Source organism: Lissotriton vulgaris, chromosome 5, assembly GCF_964263255.1.
Source record: "Lissotriton vulgaris chromosome 5, aLisVul1.2, whole genome shotgun sequence".
Classification (NCBI taxonomy): Eukaryota; Metazoa; Chordata; class Amphibia; order Caudata; family Salamandridae; genus Lissotriton; species Lissotriton vulgaris.
The window spans coordinates 932,080,280-932,102,634 of NC_141693.1; the positions used below are offsets into that span (position 1 = coordinate 932,080,280).

At 47.6% G+C, this 22,355-nt stretch overlaps 1 protein-coding gene across 1 annotated transcript in view; it reads right to left on the reverse strand.

Moving 5' to 3' along the window:
• Window positions 1–22,355, reverse strand: part of LRRC27 (leucine rich repeat containing 27) — a 715,038-nt gene that overhangs the window by 551,002 nt on the left and 141,681 nt on the right. The window contains exon 2 of the mRNA XM_086922538.1: window positions 21,395–21,671. Within this exon, the coding sequence (XP_086778664.1) occupies window positions 21,395–21,619 (225 nt within the window). The 5' untranslated portion in view covers window positions 21,620–21,671. The remainder of the gene's footprint in view (window positions 1–21,394; window positions 21,672–22,355) is intronic.

Consider the following 22,355-nt stretch of genomic DNA (forward strand, 5'->3'; position numbering starts at 1 on the left):
GATTCTCATTCACAAAAAGCTTAAAGTTTCTCTTCTCTCTCAAGACTCCGATGATAAAGGTCGATTGTTATTAATTTACCTTAAAATCAATGATGTACCCATTACTTTATTTAATGTATATGCTCCTAACAAACCTGAAAATGCTTTTTTCCCTCACATTTCTACTCTTTTGATGTCTATTGATACACCTTATGTTATTTTCGGTGGAGACTGTAATCTCATTGTAGACCCTTACAATTATCGTACATCTAAAATACCTTTTATTTCCTCACCAATGCACCAACACTTTCCTGACCTCATTTCGCATAGATCCCTTGATGATTCCTGGAGACTCTGCCATCCACAACTCCGGGAATACACTTTTTTTCCCCCACTCATCTTTCACAATCACATATAGAATATTTATTTGTATCAAAAGCACTAACACAATCTATTTTACACACATACATTGGATCCATATTGATCTCTGATCATGCTCCTGTAATATTAGACAGCAAATTACTCCCAGTCACTAACTCTAACAAAAAATGGCACTTTAATACCTCTTTATTACCTGACCAATCTTCTTATGAAGATTTCAATACTGACCTTTTTAAACTCAATTTATCTTCTGTTTCATCCTTCTCCGTTGTGTGGGACTCCTTTAAAGTGTCAGCCAGAGATTTTATTATTTCTTATGTCGCTAAAAAGAAATGTCAACATTCCCACAAGGCAAATGAAATTCTTAAATCTATTAAGTTACTAGAATCTCTGTATAGAAAAAGTAACTCTACAGCTGATCTTAATAATTTAATTAAAGAACATTTTTAATACAATAAACTATCCACAGAAAATGCTTCTGCCTACCTTCTTCGAGGTAATGCCTGTTACTATGGCGGCCAGAACAACGCGGGCAAACTCCTTGCTTCTTACCTTAAAATCAAAAAGGGTCACTCCAACATTGATTATGTATTAAATTCAGATTCTGCCCCAGTAACTAAACATTTCGAGATTTTTGAGGAATTTAAAAAGTAATATACCTCCCTCTATACCCCTGAACTTTCACCGGACTCTATGGACATACAAAATTATCTTACTTCCATACAAACGCAATTTCCCACAGATATTGATTTTTCATCACTAGAACAACATTTTACCATAAAAGATATTTCTCATGCTCTAAAGCTTCCTAATACAGGGAAAGCACCTGGTCGAGATGGATTCCCTGTGGAATTCTATTCCCATTTTTCCAAATCTCTCCTCCCTTATCTTATTTCATTATTTTTACATTTCATCTCCTCTAATGCATCCTCTGGTACCTTTCAAGATGCCCTCATTTGCTTAATTCCTAAAGAAGGGAGAGATACTCATTTTTGCAAAAATTACACCCCAATATCATTAGTTAAGTCTGATTATAAAATATTCCTTAAATTCTTGCTCTTCGATTGGATCCTTTCATACAAGCCATTATTTGTAAAGACAATGTAGTTTTATTGAAGGATGAAATATTTCGGACAATACCAGGACTTTCTTTAATATACTGCATACCTCTAATAAATACCCCCATTCACTTGCAGCCATGTCTTTAGATGCGGAGAAAGCTTTTGACCGTATGAATTGGTCATTCATTTTTCATACCCTATCTTGGTTTGGTTTTGGTCCTAAATTTATCTCTTATATTTCTTTATTATGCACCACCCAAAGCCTCAATTTTTGCTACTGGCTCTATTTCTAATTCCTTTTCTTTGCAGAGAGGAGTCCGCCATGGTAGCCCCCTTTACCCTCTTTTTTTTATTCTAGCATTAGAAGCCTTTCTGGTTAAAATTAAACAAAATCCTACCATACATGGTTTCAAACATGATAAGTTTCATGTAAAATGAGTGTGTATACAGATGGCATTCTTTTATTTTTGTCCAAACCAGAACACTCTATGCCAGCTTTCAGTACAGAAGTCAATGATTTCTCTTTAATTTGCGGCTATAAACTGAATTGTGACAAATGTGAAATTTTACCTCTGAATATTGTTTGCTTTAAACAAGATTTTGTCTCTGCTAACTTTTCATGGAACCCCCCCAAAAAATTAAACATTTAGGTCTCTGGTTTGCTCCCTCTATTAAACAAACACTTTCCCTAAACATGACCCATCTCTTCCCCTATCTATCTACTTCTACTTCCAAATGGCAGCCTTTATATCTATCCTGGTGGGGCACACTTGACACCATTAAAATGATGCTTGCTCCCTTCATCTTTTACATGATCAAAGCGATTCCTCTCAATCTTCCTGTGTACTTCAAAAAAATGTATTCTATCTTATCAATATTTGTATGGAATAAGAAACAAACATTGGAAATGCAATAGGTCTCGCATTAGAAAAGTTGGAGTTATTGGTCTTGTAAATGACATATTTTATTTATTTGTTGGTTTTTAAAATTGCTAAATTAATGGCTTTGTCATTTACAATGCCAATAGTTATAACTTTCGCGAATGTGACACCTATAGCATTTGGAATGCAACATGTTTTGTATTTACGTGACTTAGATGGCAGCTCTGGTCGTTAGGCCACATCTCTAGAGAGCAGGAGAGTGCAGGAGGGGAGAGAAGCACAGCAATGCAATAGGTCTCGCATTAGGAAAGTTTGAGTTATTGGTATTGTAAAGGACACATTTTTTATTTATGTGCTTGTTTTGAAAATAGCGAATTAATAGCTTTGTTATTTACAATGCCAATAGTTTTATCTTTCGCAAATGTGACACCTATTGTAACACAATATGTGTTGTGAGGGTGAGTGAGGGTGAGGGTGAGGGGTTGAGGGTGAGTGAGGGTGAGGGGTTGAGGGTGAGTGAGGGTGAGGGGTTGAGGGTGAGTGAGGGTGAGTGAGGGTGAGTGAGGGTGAGTGAGGGTGAGGGGTTGAGGGGGAGGGGTCGAGGGTGAGGGGTTGAGGGTGGGGGAGGATGAGGGTGAGGGTGAGTGAGGGTGAGGGGTTGAGGGTGAGTGAGGGTGAGGGTGAGGGGTTGAGGGTGAGTGAGGGTGAGGGTGAGTGAGGGTGAGTGAGGGTGAGGGTGAGTGAGAGTGAGGGTGAGTGAGGGGTTGAGGGTGAGTGAGGGTGAGGGTGAGGGGTTGAGGGTGAGTGAGGGTGAGGGGTTGAGGGTGAGGGTGGGTGAGGGTGAGTGAGGGTGAGTGAGGGTGAGTGAGGGTGAGGGGTTGAGGGTGAGTGAGGGTGAGGGTGAGTGAGGGGTTGAGGGTGAGTGAGGGTGAGGATGAGTGAGGGTGAGGGGTTGAGGGTGAGGGGTTGAGGGTGAGGGGTTGAGGGTGAGTGATAACTTTCGCGAATGTGACACCTATAGCATTTGGAATGCAACATGTTTTGTATTTACGTGACTTAGATGGCAGCTCTGGTCGTTAGGCCACATCTCTAGAGAGCAGGAGAGTGCAGGAGGGGAGAGAAGCACAGCAATGCAATAGGTCTCGCATTAGGAAAGTTTGAGCTATTGGTATTGTAAAGGACACATTTTTTATTTATGTGCTTGTTTTGAAAATAGCGAATTAATAGCTTTGTTATTTACAATGCCAATAGTTTTATCTTTCGCAAATGTGACACCTATTGTAACACAATATGTGTTGTGAGGGTGAGTGAGGGTGAGGGTGAGGGGTTGAGGGTGAGTGAGGGTGAGGGGTTGAGGGCGAGTGAGGGTGAGTGAGGGTGAGTGAGGGTGAGTGAGGGTGAGGGGTTGAGGGGGAGGGGTCGAGGGTGAGGGGTTGAGGGTGGGGGAGGGTGAGGGTGAGGGTGAGTGAGGGTGAGGGGTTGAGGGTGAGTGAGGGTGAGGGTGAGGGGTTGAGGGTGAGTGAGGGTGAGGGTGAGTGAGGGTGAGTGAGGGTGAGGGTGAGTGAGAGTGAGGGTGAGTGAGGGGTTGAGGGTGAGGGGTTGAGGGTGAGTGAGGGTGAGGGTGAGGGGTTGAGGGTGAGTGAGGGTGAGGGGTTGAGGGTGAGGGTGGGTGAGGGTGAGTGAGGGTGAGTGAGGGTGAGGGGTTGAGGGTGAGTGAGGGTGAGGGTGAGTGAGGGGTTGAGGGTGAGTGAGGGTGAGGATGAGTGAGGGTGAGGGGTTGAGGGTGAGTGAGGGTGAGTGAGGGTGAGGGGTTGAGGGTGAGTGATAACTTTCGCGAATGTGACACCTATAGCATTTGGAATGCAACATGTTTTGTATTTACGTGACTTAGATGGCAGCTCTGGTCGTTAGGCCACATCTCTAGAGAGCAGGAGAGTGCAGCAGGGGAGAGAAGCACAGCAATGCAATAGGTCTCGCATTAGGAAAGTTTGAGCTATTGGTATTGTAAAGGACACATTTTTTATTTATGTGCTTGTTTTGAAAATAGCGAATTAATAGCTTTGTTATTTACAATGCCAATAGTTTTATCTTTCGCAAATGTGACACCTATTGTAACACAATATGTGTTGTGAGGGTGAGTGAGGGTGAGGGTGAGGGGTTGAGGGTGAGTGAGGGTGAGGGGTTGAGGGTGAGTGAGGGTGAGGGGTTGAGGGTGAGAGAGGGTGAGTGAGGGTGAGGGGTTGAGGGGGAGGGGTCGAGGGTGAGGGGTTGAGGGTGAGGGAGGGTGAGGGTGAGTGAGGGTGAGGGGTTGAGGGTGAGTGAGGGTGAGGGGTTGAGGGTGAGTGAGGGTGAGGGTGAGTGAGGGTGAGTGAGGGTGAGTGAGGGTGAGGGGTTGAGGGTGAGTGAGGGTGAGGGTGAGTGAGGGTGAGTGAGGGTGAGTGAGGGTGAGGGTGAGAGAGGGGTTGAGGGTGAGGGGTTGAGGGTGAGTGAGGGTGAGGGGTTGAGGGTGAGTGAGGGTGAGGGGTTGAGGGTGAGGGTGGGTGAGGGTGAGTGAGGGTGAGGGGTTGAGGGTGAGTGAGGGTGAGGGGTTGAGGGTGAGTGAGGGTGAGGGTGAGTGAGGGTGAGTGAGGGTGAGGGGTTGAGGGTGAGTGAGGGTGAGGGTGAGTGAGGGTGAGGGGGTGAGGGGTTGAGGGTGGGGGGTTGAGGGTGAGTGAGGGTGAGTGAGGGTGAGGGGTTGAGGGTGAGTGAGGGTGAGGGGTTGAGGGTGAGTGAGGGTGAGGGTGAGTGAGGGTGAGGGGTTGAGGGTGAGTGAGGGTGAGTGGGAGGGGTTGAGGGTGAGTGAGAGTGAGGGTGAGTGAGGGGTTGAGGGTGAGGGGTTGAGGGTGAGTGAGGGTGAGGGTGAGGGGTTGAGGGTGAGTGAGGGTGAGGGGTTGAGGGTGAGTGAGGGTGAGGGTGAGGGTGGGTGAGGGTGAGTGAGGGTGAGGGGTTGAGGGTGAGTGAGGGTGAGTGAGGGTGAGGGGTTGAGGGTGAGTGAGGGTGAGTGAGGGTGAGGGTGAGTGAGGGTGAGGGGTTGAGAGTGAGGGGTTGAGGGTGAGTGAGGGTGAGGGTGAGTGAGGGTGAGGGTGAGGGGTTGAGGGTGAGTGAGGGTGAGTGAGGGTGAGGGTGAGGGTACATGCTTTTCACTTTCTTCAAAGGTTGTCCGTGCATCAAGGGTAGTTGACTGAACTTTAAGTATAATAATTGTACATACTCTTCGGTGGCATTGAGCTCACACCCTCGAATGGTCTTCGGTAGTATTGTTTCCTGTAGAATTCTATTTCCTGCTTATAAAGCGCATGTCTCGGTCAGTATCAGCAAAGTGGTATGTGCATGTGAAAGTCGGAGAGTTGGAGGCGGTTAAGGAAATGCAGAACATTCTGCAAAAGTAATGGGAAACCATTTTTATCTTGAAACTGTTTTTAACCGACAGTCTTTTATTCCTAATCATAGATGAGTGGGAGTAATACAGGGACTGGAGCAGCAGCGCCTCAGTTTGGATTGGTGTGGCAGGCAGGAGAAAGTCAGGAGAGGGAGGAGGGGGAACTGCTTGCGAAATGAAATTAAAAGCGGCCGGGCGGGAAATGCTCTCGGTAGCATTCGTTTTAAAGTGTGAAGCAGGGGGCGGGAGCAGCCTTTGATGTGCGGATAATTAAGGGAGGAGCAGCCAGGAGATCCAAGCTGGGGAACAGATGGCTGGCGATTTGGTGCTGTGCACGCGCATTTTAGGTCAATGCGCTTGCGCATTGACCTAAAAGCCACGGGCACAGGACCAAATCGCCAGTCAGTTTAACTCTGGTTAAAGCCCTATATGCTCGCAAGCTCGATGCGCATGCGCATCGAATAGCGAGACCTAAAAACCACATAAATCTCTAATTAAGCTCAAATGCCCTAAATCACAGGGTGGAGTCAACTTCCCAGGTTTTTCAACTTTACCATAATGCTTTTCTTCTTAAGCAATTGTCTAAATCCTTAAACAACTCTCCTTCTAATCCCTCCCCATTGTGGAAAGACTTAGAACAATCTTTTCTATCTCCCTCTTCCCTTGATAAATCCCTCTCTTTCAATCACAAGACACGTTTCTTAACTTCACCTATACATAACAATACTCACAAATTATTTCATTCTTTTATGTTGTCACATCTCTCAGCTAAAGACCAGTTTCCTAATTCATCTATTTGGCTTTCTGAAAATTAAAAACAAACTAATTTTTTGGTAACTTGGAGGAACAGGGATCTTCTTTGGGTCCATCAGTTATACTCAAATGATTCTTTTCTTACTTTTTCTGATGCACAATCACTCTATAAAATACCAAATTTAGGTTGCTGATTCAATCTCTAACTGATTCCTTAATTCTGATATCCTCTACATCATCCTCCACATTGCCTAACTGCAATATCCTTCCCATTTTAAGTGCCCAAGCTAGTGCTTCATCTATTTACAAATTCCTCATTACACCCATTGCACACAGAACTAAGACTTAGATAGAGCTCCAGTGGGAATCTGAATTTCAATCTTCCTGGCCCATTACCCTTTGGGACAAATTATGGCTGAAACTCCGTCAGACCTCAAGATCAGCCAGCACCACACAAACACTTTTCTTTATATATACTCAACTTATGTTTACACCAATGTCCCTACATACATTTCAATCCTCCCTTACTTCAGCTTGCTAGTCTTGCAACGCTCCTCATGCAGACTTATTTCACAAGCTTTATTCTTGTCCTTTCACACATCAGTTTTGGTTGAAAGTATGGTCCCAAATTAACATCATCTGTCATACTCAATTCCCCTTCTCTCCTGAAGTTATATTTCTAGGTATACTATCTGATCATTGGCAAACCCTCTCTCGTAACATGGGCATTGTGGATTTATCAAGTGCAATAGCTTTCCAACAGATAACAAAAAATTGGAAACTTTCCATACAACTCCCATTTCAATCTTGGTGGTACAGTGTATGTTTTGACCATCGACTGGACCAGGCCTATATTTCTCCTATCTCTTTACTCCTGAAAAGAGAACGCCTATGGTCTCCTAGTACTATTTTCTTAGACACTTCTGCACAAACATTTACCCAACACCACCCGTCATCGGAAGAAGTCCCCAAACCACCATGATACGTTTATAATGATATATGTTTACTTATGTAAATAATTCCATAATATTTTTCTCTATTCCTTTTTGGACTATTATCAGATTTTAGTATAACAGCAATTATTCCTCATAGCGTTTGTCGATACTTTTTACAGAACATTAAGCTCCTTTGCTACCTGTTTTCCTTTTACCCTCCTTCCTTTCTTTCATAAGTCATTATAAGAATACTGTTCTATATGCAACTTCTTCTGTTTCTTACATTTTGCTTCCATTTTGCATAAGATTTACTTATTCAATGTATATTTGTCTCTTGAATTTTTATATGACTGTTTGTACTTGGTTAAATTTTTTCCAAAATAAAATCTTTCTTTAAAATAAAAAAGAAAAAAAGGGCACGCATTTTTCCTGGATAACTTTTCTGGAGAAAAATGTATTTAAGCTTAAAGGAAAAATGCTCCTAAAATAAAACAAGCATTTACAATGCAATAGGTCTCGCAACTGCGAATTTTAGAGCTATTGGTATTGTAAATGGCAATGCCTTTTGAATAATTAACAGGTATTGTAATTTTGAATAGTAATTTTCCACCAGTACCATAACTACCACAATTAATATTAATAGCACCACAGAGTAGCAATACCTGGTTCTATGGCTCTACAACAACTCTGCTGACCTGGTTCCCTGGCTATAAAGCAGCTCTGCTGACCTGGTTTCTCTGGCTCTAGAGCAACTCTGCTCACCTGGTTTTCTGGCTTTGAAGCAGCTCTGCTGACCTGATTCTATAGCTCTATAGCATCTCTGCTGACCTGGTTTCTCTGGCTCTACAGCAGTTCTGCTGAACTGGTTCTCTGCCTCTAGAGCAGTTCTGCTGACCTGGTTCTCTGGTTCTAAAGCAGCTCTACTGACCTGGTTCTCTCCATCTAAAGCAGCTCTGCTGACCTAGTTCTCTCCCTCTAAAGCAGCTCTGCTGACCTGGTTCTCTAGCTCGAAGGCAGCGTTGCTGACCTGGTTCTCTGGCTCTACATCAGCTCTGCTGACTAGGTTCTCTGCCTCTAGAGCAGCTCTGCTGACCTGGTTCTTAGGCTCTAGAGCAGCTCAGCTGACCTGGTTCTCTGGCTTGAAAAGCAGCTCTACTGACCTGGTTCTCTGGCATTAAAGCAGCTCTGCTGACCTGGTTGTTCAGCTCTAAAGCAGCTCCGCTGACCTGGTTCTCTGGCTCCAGATTAGCTCTGCTGACCTGGTTCTTAGGCTCTAGAGAAGCTCAGCTGACCTGGTTCTCTGGCTCTATAGCAGCTTTGCGGACCTGGTTCTCTGCCTCTAGAGCAGCTCTGCTGACCTGGTTCTTAGGCTCTAGAGAAGCTCAGCTGACCTGGTTCTCTGGCTCGAAAGCAGCTCTGCTGACCTGGTTCTCTGGCGTTAAAGCAGCTCTGCTGACCTGGTTCTCTGGCTCTAAAGCAGCTCTGCTGACCTGGTTCTCTGGCTCCAGAGCAGCTCTGCTGGCCCGGTTCTCTGGTTCTAGAGCAGCTCTGCTGGCTCGGTTCTCTGGCACTACAACAGCTCTGCTGACCTGGTTCTCTGGCTCTAAAGTAGCTCTGCTGACCTGGTTCTTAGGCTCTACAGCAGCTCGGCTTACCTGGTTCTCTGGCTCTAGAGTAGCTCGGCTGACCTGGTTCTATGGCTCTGGAGCAGCTTTGCTGACTTGGTTCTTAGGCTGTAGATAATAGCATTGGTTTCACAACGGTGCTGCAGCTGCGCTAAAATTATGAAAGATTGAGTCAAATCCGGTGGGTGGAAAACCATGACCTGAAGATCGCACAGACCTCCACGGCTGGTCTGTTCACGCATAAAGGTACTGTTAACACAATATCAAATTCAAGCACTTCACCAGATATAGCGCCTACTGGCACAGGGCCGCACTAAAAAGAGGATATTTTACTGGGTGTTCGAATCTGTGGTCTGTTTGCGCACAGCTCTCCAGAGCACTGGCCCTCACTGAGATACTTCTGCCGAGGGAGTCACCTATAGCCCAAGGGCCACCCAGAGGTGCTAATGACGCCTCACCAGTTTGAGGGCTCTTTAAACCACACTAGTAGGAACTAACTTTGCCAATTCGCTCAAAGCGCCTGGAATCCCGCCGCTGCAGAAACATTGCACGAATTAACCCTCAAATTCCACTTGTTGTTTATTTTATTGCAGTGTAATTTTTGTGCAAGCCTCTTGTTGGGCTCAATTATGTACCTCGACGGTTGAGACCAGAGCACATCTGATCACATAAAGTGAGCAGAGGATCCACTTGGCCGGAAATAGCGCTTTATTAACGCAGTTGAAATGTTGCATCTTTCACTTTGTGCACCAGTAATAGTGTTTATCATGGGCGATGCATGATTGCAACAGGCACGTCCTGTAAAAGTTATTCGGCCCACTGTGGCCGTGCACTGAAGTCTGCACTCAGTGCACCGTTGCTCGTGCACTCGCTCAGAAGGCTTCACACCATTAAAAGAGGGGGGTGGGCTTCTTAGCTATGAAGCTTTTATAATGTCAGGGAGCTTGCGGGATGTTACAGTGCATGACATCGGGCAGTTTGCACGTACATCGAACAGGTAAATCATGTAAAAGACAACAGAGAATATACTCTGCACATGAGGGCAGAAAAGAAATACACTTCAAATCAACACCACTTCTCTGGGTTAGTTTCCGGCCAGACTGTGAGGCGGGGTAGTAAAATAATTGATTTCATCAGGAACTGCGACATTCTTTAAATAAGCTGCGCACAACAACACACACGTTTGTCATAAGTGAATGTAAAACAATGAAACCAGCGCTGTGCTATACCATGAAGCGCGGCGCCCCAGTACAAATAACAAGTCACCAGTAATTCAATCTGGTGGGAGCAGTGACTGCAAGGGCCGTATTTAAGAGTGGATGAGCAAGTATGTGAGCCATTGAGCGTTAATGTGTGCAGGCAAGATGCATTATGAAGGAAATCCATCCCATACGAGTTTTTGGTGATATTACACTTGAACAGCTTTAGGTTCATAGTCCATCTAGTGGCAGTTATCTGTGACTGAAATCCTACCTGAAGCTTGTGTTTTCGAAGCTGAGCTCAACTCGCAGCCGTTATGAGTCAGAGATTCGCCCATTGATGCTTCTGCAGCTGTAAATACAAGCTGTCTCCGTGGAGCCGACGGGGGGAGGCAAACCGCCAAAGTGAAAGTGCACTATGCTCGCGCCAGCCTCTAGGAACAGGAGATGTGCACGTGTACGGAGTGCACATCTCCTGTCCACGCGTGCCAACTCCTGTCCACCTTCGCTAAGGAAAGCGACAACTATAAAGTCACGCTAGCGAAGCAGCTGCGCTGCATTCACACGCGAGACCTAAAAAGGTGTTCAGCACAGAAAGGACACAGGGGAAGGAGGTGTGGAGTCTCAGCACTCAAAGGCAGTAGCGGATGGTATGGTGGCAGGGGAGGGGTATGGGGTTGGGTGTTGATGGACAGACAAAAAAATAAACATAAAAATCTCAATAACTTACCTGCTCATTGCCGCTCTGACACTTTTCTCCTTCCTGCTGTGTACATACTAAAGGCTCCCAGAATCCCCACGGCTATTCCCAGAGCTACTCTCTCTCATGCTGGTACCAGCATGAGAGAAGTGCTCAATTGGCCTGAGCGGAATTGTTTTCTGCTCCAAAGGGGACTGGGAGCCTACGACTGCTGTTCTTTCCTCCCGGCAATGCAGCTTGGGTTGGGGTGATGTCAATGCGCATGATGGTTTGGCTGCGGTAAAACAGCCAGCCAAACCGTCATGCGCACTGACAGTAGTGCTGCCCATCACTCCCCTTCCATGCCTGTCATGGCATGGCACGCCCCCAAAGACTCGGCTCCGTTCAGAGAAAAAATTAAATTATAATAATACTGTTTTATTATCATTTTACTTTTCTATTCTCTCAGCTGGCCAGCAAGGGGCGGGCGGTCGACGCTCCACCATGTACGAGGAGCTGCCACTGCTTAAGAGGCTATATTTCAGTTTTGAACATGTATCTTAGTTGTTGATGATTATTATGGTACACCTATTACTAATAAGTGAACAATGAAATCTTTGAAAATAATTTTTTTTTTTTAAAAACACATTTCTCTCACCATTTACTTTTTACTACTTGTCTTTGATGTCTCCATTATTTTTATAGTTACTTGGAAGATGCTGTTATTTATCTATCTGGAAAATGCAATGTCCATAAAAATAGTCAAGCTTGAAAAAGGGATTTCATCTCAGCCCCTGTGACTTTGACTCCAACAAATATGTTAGGAAACATCTCACTATTTTGGCTTACAGCCCTAACCCTCGCATGTGCCTATTCTGCGGAGACCCCAGGCCTCCATACTTACCGGCCCCCGCATTCTGCTGCTGCCAAAGGTGGGAAATAATGTCAGCCAACAAAGCCTGGTATCAGTAGTGGTCGTTGTTGGCCGCAGTTTATTAATAACCACAGACATATTAATAACACAAACTGGTTTCAAGCAATCTTCCATTTTGCGAACATTACTCATCAATCATAATTGGCATATTACACATTATGACACCTTCTTCTAATAGCAGGTGTCAGTCTCTTTGTGCCCTCCTTAGTTCGAAAATGGGGCTTGTACACAAACCAGTTTGTTGCCAGTCTATTGGTGCTCCAGTGGTTGGTTGCCCACGCCTTCTGCGTGTTGCGGAGGGGAGCTTTCCAGTCGGGAGTTAGGTCCCCAGCTCGCTACCAAATTGCGCCCTGCCGTCCGGCCGGGTCTGGGCCGCGAGTGCCGTCTCCTCCTGTTACTCCCCTCCTTTATGCCGCCACGTCACCCTGCCGTGCGGCATTCAAAAGTGAGTGGCCATCCTCTTACACACCGCCCGCCGGTGTGTTTTCTTAGCCAACCAGTGTAGGATTTCCGCTAACGCCCTTTCCCTTATCCAGCACTGCGACTTTTGCTGTTCCTTAGGTGTGGGTGGGTGGGCTTCAGTCATTGTTGCTGTCGCGCCGTTCTCCCAGCTCCTCGAATGCGATGTGCTCCTGCTGGGAGGGCGGCGTCGCTTAAATCCTCCTGAGCCTTCAATGTAGGCCTCAGGTGAGTCCCCCTGATTGGGGGGTTCAAACAAAGCCAGGTTGACCATTGGGCGCCCTTTGGGGGCGCCAGGTCAACAGGTCACTTCCGGTCGGGTGGCTGGTGCGCACCCCGTTTCCGCTGGTTCCTGTGCGCATCGAAGCGCCCAGAACCAGTTTTTCCCCGCTGGTGGCACCACGAGGGTTATGGCGCCGGCCTTCGAGCCTCCCCCACCCTTCGGGCGGGTGCGGCGGCCTCTGCAGTAACCCTCGCATGTGCCTATTCTGCGGAGACCCCCGGCCTCCATACTTACCGGCCCCCGCATTCTGCTGCTGCCAAAGGTGGGAAATAATGTCAGCCAACAAAGCCTGGTATCAGTAGTGGTCGTTGTTGGCCGCAGTTTATTAATAACCACAGACATATTAATACCACAAACTGGTTTCAAGCAATCTTCCATTTTGCGAACATTACTCATCAATCATAATTGGCATATTACACATTATGACACCTTCTTCTAATAGCAGGTGTCAGTCTCTTTGTGCCCTCCTTAGTTCGAAAATGGGGCTTGTACACAAACCAGTTTGTTGCCAGTCTATTGGTGCTCCAGTGGTTGGTTGCCCACGCCTTCTGCGTGTTGCGGAGGGGAGCTTTCCAGTCGGGAGTTAGGTCCCCAGCTCGCTACCAAATTGCGCCCTGCCGTCCGGCCGGGTCTGGGCCGCGAGTGCCGTCTCCTCCTGTTACTCCCCTCCTTTATGCCGCCACGTCACCCTGCCGTGCGGCATTCAAAAGTGAGTGGCCATCCTCTTACACACCGCCCGCCGGTGTGTTTTCTTAGCCAACCAGTGTAGGATTTCCGCCACGCCGCAGGGAGGCCCACGTCTCGCTGCGGCTCCCCCCCTGCACCTGGTTCGTGGCTCCCACCTTTCTCCATATTTCCTTTTTTTTTTTTTTTTAGTTGCAACCTGCGAGTGACATTGCACCCCACAAGTTATCCCAAAACACCTTCATCCCCTTTTCGGACAGGTGTACCCCGTCTTGCCCATAGAGTTCTGGGCGGCCCGGGTGGATGAGGCCGTGCCGAACTGATTCCAGGCCATTGGAGAGGCAAAACTTGTGCATTGCCACATTTAGCTTCCTTCTTGCGTTGTCGACGGCCTTGTTGGAATCGGCACCTCTCCAATGTTTCCTGCTGATCATTTCGGACCAGACTACCGTCGTGGGTCCCAGCCACGCTGCTGTCTTGGTGAGATCCCTTTGGATGGCTTGCCCGACTGCTTTCGCCTTTTTGCCCCCGAGGTGGATGATCAGGACGTCGGGCAACCAGGCCGAATCTGCCATGAGGCCGTCAGCGTCGGCAGTAGCTGCTCCCATCTCATACCTGGCTGCCCTATCCACCGGATGTACGTCGCTTTGGGCCTGTTTATGTTGCGGCCCCCCTGCCGCCACCAAGACTCCATCCGGGACACGAATGAGTGCCCCACCACCCAGACCAGCTGCGGGCGTCCCCCTGTCGAGAGAAAGCATTCTGTTAGGTGGCTTTCTGCGTACCGTGTGTATTTAAGAGAGGGAGGGGGTGTGCTGTCACCCTGCCGTGCGGCATCCCAAGGCGACTCCCTCTCCTTCCCCCCCCCTTTGGGGCTTTCTCTCTCTTTTGTCTTTTTTTTTTTTTTTTTTTGTGTCTTTTCTCTTCCCTTTTTTTAAATTTTTTTTTTATACGAGGTGAGGGCGTATGTACGACTTGTACGCCCTGGAGCGCCATCTGCCCACTGCATGTATCCTGTCCTCTGGCATGCCATGCTGCGCTGCCGAGGTCGCTGCGCCGATCCTGAAAGAGTGAGAGGCAAACGAAGCTGCGCAATACCCGGCTTTACCAAGGCCTTGGCGCATTATGGCTGTAAACTGGAACTTACTCAGGTTCCTCCCGTCCTTATGTATGAAGAGAGGGCCCTCACCAGCTGGTCGAGCCCCCATGTACCTGAACAACCAGCATACCGCGCAGAGCCCCGACTCTGGGATGCAATGGAGACGTATCGTCGTCCCCCTCCTTGCCCTGTCCGTTTTGGACTGTCTCAGCATTAACTCCACTGCCCTCTCCATTGGTTTAATGTCTCTTGCCTGCAGGCATTGCTGCGCTGGGCCCGACTTGCTGGGGGCTACCAATTCGCTGATACGGAATGCTCCGAAGAACGCCGTCGTGAAAGCCGCCCTAGATAGCAGCAGCTCATATTTATCCGATATTAAGCCTGTGAGGGCTCCAAGGAGTTGCCCCAGTTTGGCAAAATCGATGGGACGCCTGTTGTCCTTCTTTCTACCTTCTACCCTCCTCCAGCCTTTCACGGCCGTCTTTAGATAGGCCGAGGTAGTGGGGTCCTCGCCTGTGTAAAGCCTGGCAAAATGGGCAATGGCGGACAAATGCGCCTGGGCCCACGATCTCGTTTTTCTCGACTCGAATGCCCATTGCACGAATTTCTCGACTGCTGTGCGAGTTTTTGCCCTGTCTTCCAGCGATTTTAGGCCCCCAACTCTCATTACTGTGCCCGCGTATGTCCTGTATCTCCTGTTAGCTTCTGCAGTAAGTGATTGCCCTATTAGCCATGATAAGTCTACTCCCCCAGGTCCCAAAGGGACGATGGAAAGGGGGTCATCTCCTTGTCCACCCCGGGCACCAGTTCTCTGAAACGCTTCATTTGGAACCGTGAGAGTGCGTCTGCTGCTGAGTTCTCTGCCCCTGGCACGTGGCGTGCTTTCAGCTCCAGGTTCCCTTCCAGCTGTAATTTAATTAACCGTCGCATTAGCCTCAGCATGTCCGGGCATCTCGCTGCGCCTCTGTTAATGGCCTGCACCACTCCCATGTTATCTGACCAAAGCGTGAGTTTCAGGTTTTTTATTTCCTCGCTCCAAATGGTCAGTGCCACAATGATCGGGAACAGCTCGAGAAACGTGATGTTCCTGGTGAGCCCCTGCGCGTGCCACTCGTCCGGCCACTGGCTGGCGCACCAACTGTTTCCCAGGACCGCGCCGAAGCCAAGGCTTCCGGCCGCGTCTGTGTAAAGGGCTATCTGTTCGGCCGTTACCCACCCTGCTCTCCAAATCAGCACTCCGTTGAAATCTTGTAGGAACTCGTCCCACACCTGCAGGTCCTGTTTCACACCTGCGCTCAGCCTGATGTGGTGGTGCTTGTGGGTGACGCCGGCCGTTAGCCCAGTTAGGCGCCTTGAAAATACCCTGGCGGGCGGGATTACCCGAGCCGCGAAGTTGAGTCTACCTATCACTCGTTGGATCTCCCTCTGGATGGCCGTGTTCCGACCCCGTAGCTTCAATACTTCCTCGCGAAATTCCTTTACTTTGCCTGGAGGCAGCCTGGCCGTTCCCGCTATAGAATCCAATTCTATGCCCAGGAACGTGAGACTTGTGGTCGGGCTTGTAGTTTTTTCTTTTGCGAGGGGGACCCCTAGGGACCTGGCTAGATCCTCGAAGGCTGCCAATGTGCTTGCGCACACTGAAGAACCTGCCGGGCCTGTGAACAGGAAATCGTCTAAGTAGTGCAGTTTTCCACCTTCCTGGTGCCGGTCATGCAGCGCCCATTCTAAGAAGGTGGCAAACTGCTCAAAATATGCGCATGATATCGCGCATCCCATGGGCATGGCTTTGTCAATAAACACGTCATCGCCCCATTGGAAACCCAGTAAGTGGAACCTGGAAGCGTGGACCGGCAATAGTCGGAACGCAGATTCAATATCGGCTTTCGCCATGAGGGCTCCTCTGCCTGTCGCCTTCACCAGCTCGATTGCGTCGTCGACTGACGCATAGCCCACTGAGCAAGCTTCGGGGTCGATACCGTCGTTCACGGAGGAACCTTCCGGAAACGAAAGGTGGTGTATCAGCCTGAATTGACCTTGTTCTTTCTTGGGGACCACGCCTAGCGGGGAGATGACTATGCCTCCTTGCAATTCCTTTGGGAGAGGGCCCTCAACTCTACCCAGTTTCAATTCTTTCTCTATCTTGGCGCTAACCACTTCGGGGTGTTGGCTTGCCGACTTCAGGTTGCTCGCCCCCGCCGAGGGGAGCGGGCCCTCGAATGGAATAACAAAGCCTTGCTCGAAGCCCTCTACCAGTGACCTGGCCTCTGCTTTGTTCGGGTATTTGTTTGCTAATCTGCGCAGCTGTTGTGTAATAATGGGGGATCTGGCCAGCTGGCGCCTACAAATGTCCACCAGTCCCCTCCTTTCCCCTGCGTTGGGGCTAACGCTTCTTGCTCTTTTCTCTCTTCTCCCTTTTCGCTTCGCGTTTGGAACCTTTGCATGCAACGGTGGCGTGCTTGCCCCCACAGCTAGCGCATGCGTGTTGAAACTTACAAGACGAGCCCCATGAGCAGTCCCCCGCCTCGTATCTCCAACAGATCGCCTTAGTTGCGGTTGGGGAGTACGATCTCCCGTTCGACCGTCTTTGATAAGAACCACTCTTCCCCTTTTGGTATGAGCTCCGAAAGGGCTGGTCGCCTTTTCCCGCCCAGGCCCTAACATCTTTGGCTGCGAGCATCTTGTGGATGAACCCCGAGACATCCTCCTCATTCCACTCCATTTCGGGGTGCCTCTGCATTTTTAATCTAAACCCTATATCGTATTCTAACCAGGCATCCCCCGGGAACTGCCTCTGTGCTAGGTGGATATTGGCCTCGTACAGCCACAAGTCAGCCGCGCAATGGGGGAACCTCTCCACTATAATGCATGCCATAATTCTGAAGGCGTCTAACCAATTGTCGAAACTGCGCTCTTTTCTGGCCCCACGCCTTTCTCTCCTGTCCTCCTCCTTCCTGTCGCACGTGGTTAGATCAAGTCCCTCTAGCTGTATCTCAAGCAGCGAAAATATGTCTATGAATTCCTTGCGCCATATCCTCTCTTTTACCGCTAGGGGGATGAGACATGCCAAGCCGGTGGCTTTCGTAGTCAGAGACGCCGGACCGGGGGATGGCCTGATGTAATGGTCGTTGACTACCCCACTCGGAGGTGGCCTTCCTGAAACGGGGCCGTAACCCCAACCGGGTAGTGGGGAAATTTGTTCCCCCTGGGCGGACAAGCTTACCTGCTCTTGCACTCTTGTTTGACGGGCCCACCCCGGGTCGACCATATGCCACGTGAGACCCGCCGCTTCCTCCGCGCGCTGCTCCCTAGGCCCTGGTACCCCTTGCCCTGTGCCATTAGGTAGCCCCGGCGCCAGCGATTTTAGGCATTCCTTTACAATGTTGCTAATATGCTCACCCTTTTTCTTTTTGCCGGTCGTCTCGCCCTGGTCGCTGCCCTCTGGTCTCGGCATAAGAGGTTTCTGCCGTACTTTCCTCGGAGGGTTCCTCTTCGATGTTCTCTTCATCGGCGTGTTTTTCAGCTTCTTGGGTGCGGAAGGCCCTGGTTCTTCGTCCGCCTGTTCCACTGGTCTGTTCTCTTTCCCTTTGCCCAGGTGAGGGTGAAGCCAGTCGTCGCCGTGGATGGCCGATAACTCGCGGATCTTCGTCAGTACCTCTGCCATCTCGTCCGGCTGGCCTTCCGACATGTCGTGAGTCGCTGCGCACTTGTGTGTGGCTTCTTGGTTTCTCGCGTCTGCGTCAGGCCGTCTGCTGGGGGCACAGCTAACTGCGTGTGCTTATCCCGGGCTCTGAGCTTGCCGCGGTTTTTACCTGTTGTTGCTTCGGGGGAGCTGGCACGGCGCGCCGCGCTCCGTAAGGCGTCCTCGGCGATGATGACCTGGATCTTCCACCGGGGCCTCGCCGTCGTCCGCTTCGTCCCTCGCCGCGTCGCCTCTCTTCCTTCAGTCGTTGTTGCTGTCGCGCCGTTCTCCCAGCTCCTCGAATGCGATGTGCTCCTGCTGGGAGGGCGGCGTCGCTTAAATCCTCCTGAGCCCTCAATGCAGGCCTCAGGTGAGTCCCCCTGATTGGGGGGTTCAAACAAAGCCAGGTTGACCATTGGGCGCCCTTTGGGGGCGCCAGGTCAACAGGTCACTTCCGGTCGGGTGGCTGGTGCGCACCCCGTTTCCGCTGGTTCCTGTGCGCATCGAAGCGCCCAGAACCAGTTTTTCCCCGCTGGCGGCACCACGAGGGTTATGGCGCCGGCCTTCGAGCCTCCCCCACCCTTCGGGCGGGTGCGGCGGCCTCTGCAATAACAAGTGCAGTTGAACTACACATATGGTTGCACCAATCCGCACTCGCAGACGTTTGCAAACCTCTGTACTAACAAATTAATGTCCTCATGGAGCATTCCACATAGAGAAACCCACAATCTGGCGGCTAGAATATTTAGCATTTCTTAGTTTTAAAAATACGATTTACAATTTGCCCAAATGAAATCAAATGTTTTAGGAAAAGTTATTTGTGCGTCTTCCTTATTATAACATACAAAAACAGCTACTTTTAAGTGCTGTTTATAACAGTGCACGCTGACACTTTTGAAACATTATGAACATTCTTTGTGTTTCTTTGTATACCGTTAAAAGTTACACTATTGCCTGGCAGATACTGAACTGCATTCCAGTTTCTAATACAATCGAGAAATATCGTCCCTCATTCTCCGGCTTTGAAAAAATACACATGGTTAAGCCCTTATGAGCAATGAAAACGAGATACATACATTTAAAGAACTGTTGGGTTCAGCAAAGTGCAGACTACATCTGCTCAATGTGTAATTTTTTAAGACAAGATTGGGAGGCCAGAAAATACTCTAGGACTTAATTCACAAGATGACTTTATTTGTATTTTTAATACAACCCAAGAAGGGGCCTCGTAGAATTGTGTTTGTAGTATACAATTAATTTGGCTAATTCATTCTTGGAGTTAACAATATTTAGGTACTGCCTGCCTTGAGGCTTCCGATGACGTAAAAAATCAACATGCTCTCTATGTTTAAATAAACTGTTATGACATACCTCTTGACAGAAACAATACCTCTCTCTCAAACTCAACACAGCTCCTCACTTCAGGCCTAAAAGTCAATTTTCTTCCAGAAGGTCTAATACCAGGTAAATGTTTTTTTTTTCACTACTATAATCATTTATTTGACTTTCAATCCATGTTATATATTTATTTGCTTTATTATAGCTTGCATGTAGAAAGCATAAGAGCATCAGAGTGGCTTGAATAGGGCACTGTACAGAGTATAAAACAATGTAGCGCGAGAAATACAGGTAGCAGAATACAGCAAACATCAACAGTATTATACAGACAACAATGTAACATCAGTCAAAGCTATGCACACATTAACGCAGGGTACTTCACTTGACAGGAGGCTCTGCCTCTACAAATACATAACATTTATCAAAAACTAAGGTGGACGAAAACATGCAATCTGAGGAGAAACCTAGAGCTTTAAGAAACAGAGGTCCAGCAGTTAGTAAGAAGGACGAAAGGAAGTGAATATCTGGAAGGAACTGTTTAGTTCCACTTTTAATCCAGGAAGAGAGGCACTGATGTGGATAGTATGAGGAATAGAATTTCAGATTGTGGATGTAAAGCAGAGAAAAACTGTTTCAAGGGATGTTTTTTACCTCAAAACAGGAATTTCGAGTAAGATGGAGCTGGAGTTGGAGAGAATCGTCTGAGATTTGTAATTTCTCGACCAGTGACTGTAGTGCAAGAATGAAAGCACTAAGCACCAACGGTGACATGTAAACTGTCCTCATTAAGAAGCATACTCCAGGAGTGAAACACACGAGTAAAACGATTATAATGGTCATTCACTAAGATCCGATGTGATGCTACATTCAAGAAAGGTCTGAGGGAAGTGGGATGCATGATAGGAATACCAGACAGGATTGCATCCTCATATTCAAAACTGTAAAGTACTGCGGCTTGGATTACTACTTTTAGGACCATTTAGGTAAGAATTAGTTGAGTCCCAAATTAGACAGACTTGAAAACTAGCAAATCTAGCCATGTTGTTATTGTGCTGGTGAAGATGAACAAAACAAATGAATCCAGATGATTTGAAGCTTCCTTTATTGGTTGGGAGAGAAGTTTAAGATATCTGAAGAATAGATTCAGTGTTGAAGTAGAAATGAGACGGAATGGGGTGAACTAGTAGGAACTCTACTTTGTTAGGATTCAATGTAAGGTGGTAATCAGCCATCCGGAATTGTACGAAACTAAGTGTTGAAGCCAGTAGGGGCATACCCACCGTAGAGGAAATATTACTAGAGAGAAAGAATGGTACAGGAAGATAGCATCAAGAGGGGAATAATTGTCATGTGAACTTCTCTGGTCTCCACAATTCAACAAGAATAGGAAGAGATGAGAAATGGAGGTGGACCCAATGAATCAACCACTGTCCCCGCTATGACGATACACAGAAGGCGGCGGAGTCGGCGGGGAGGTCACAGACACTGGGACATTTCTCAACTCACATATTTCTGTGCTTTTCCCGCTACAACATACAAGCCACAAGGTAGGAAGCCTTAAGTGTTGGGCTCACCAAAACTTCTGTTTTTTTCCTACCATTATCTACATTTTTCATTATTTAAGGTTAATAATACTTGAAAAAAATGATTGGTCCTCAACAGCACAGTCGAATCTCAACACTGAATAAAAGGTAATGACTTTATGCCAAGCCATTCATGATTGTATAAGGTTGCAATTTGGTTGCCTGAAGTGTGCTCATGGGCTGTAGTCGTAGAACATTTCTGGTTGACACAATATAGCGTTTCTCTTCTCAGTGAGCGTTGACTAGAGACAGAAATGGCAGACTTTGCAACCACTACATCGTTTGGAGCAGGCCTTTGAACAAAAGGTGGCCAGAGCTAGGCGTAGGCCCCCCAGCTGCATCAAAAGAAAAGGTGCAGAATTGAACAACACGCATCTGGGGTGCAACAGTGCTTTAGACAGCCGTAGGCTTTCCTGAAACTTACTTTAATGCTGGGAACTTGAAATATTTCTTCTTTAAGATGATATATATTTTTTCTACTCAGGTCTAGCGTGCTCGAGGAAGTAGAAATTGCTTCTTCAATGGCTCTGCTAATATCCACTGGTGAAAATGATTCTGGCGATGTATGTCTTTTACTACTTCTAAAAATCTCATCCTTTTTTGCGAAATCCCCGGTGCCATGCGTTTCGTTGGAGCAGCTCCTATCCATTAGTCAGCTCTCCGGGTGCCGTGGAAACTGGCATCAAAACTAGAGCTCTTGTCTGTAAGAAAAAATAAATATTGCTTTTACGTTGTGACTCAGTCAACACGTTTCATCAATTTACGCAGTGCTCATTAAATTCACATATGATGATCAAAATTGTTTTTATTACATCCTGGTGCATATCTTGAACGCGCGCACTCATGCAGGCCAGGGATTTGTGCTTGTTTTTATGTGACTGCAGATTCTAAAGCGCCTGCATTTAATTCTGAATTTCGTCGAGCTATCGCATGCGCTGCAGACAGCACAGCTCGGAAACAGTGAGCAATGGTTGCCTGTTTCAGCACAGTTTAGAAAGTGTAATTGCATAAATATAGCCGCATAGCTTTGCCCTGCGGCCCCGGCCCTGGGTGGTATCCTAAAAACATGCAATAAAAAATAGCAGGGTACTCGTGTAAGCAAACCTACATGCAGTGTGCAATCTGCACCCTGTGAGATACAGAACAGCAAGTTGTACAGGTAAAATTAAGGAGTAATTAAAATTTAAATCCCAGTGCATATCCAATACGCTGTTCTAATTGCTAAGAGAATATTTCGATAAACAAACTTTACTTCCCACAGTAACAGCTGTACTTTTTTTAAACTTCGCCTCCACAGCGCTTGTGGAATCTTTAGTAATGAAAAAATACTTTGTTTAAAGGGCTTATAGCCCGCCCTCACTTTCCATTTGTTATTGGGCTCGTCA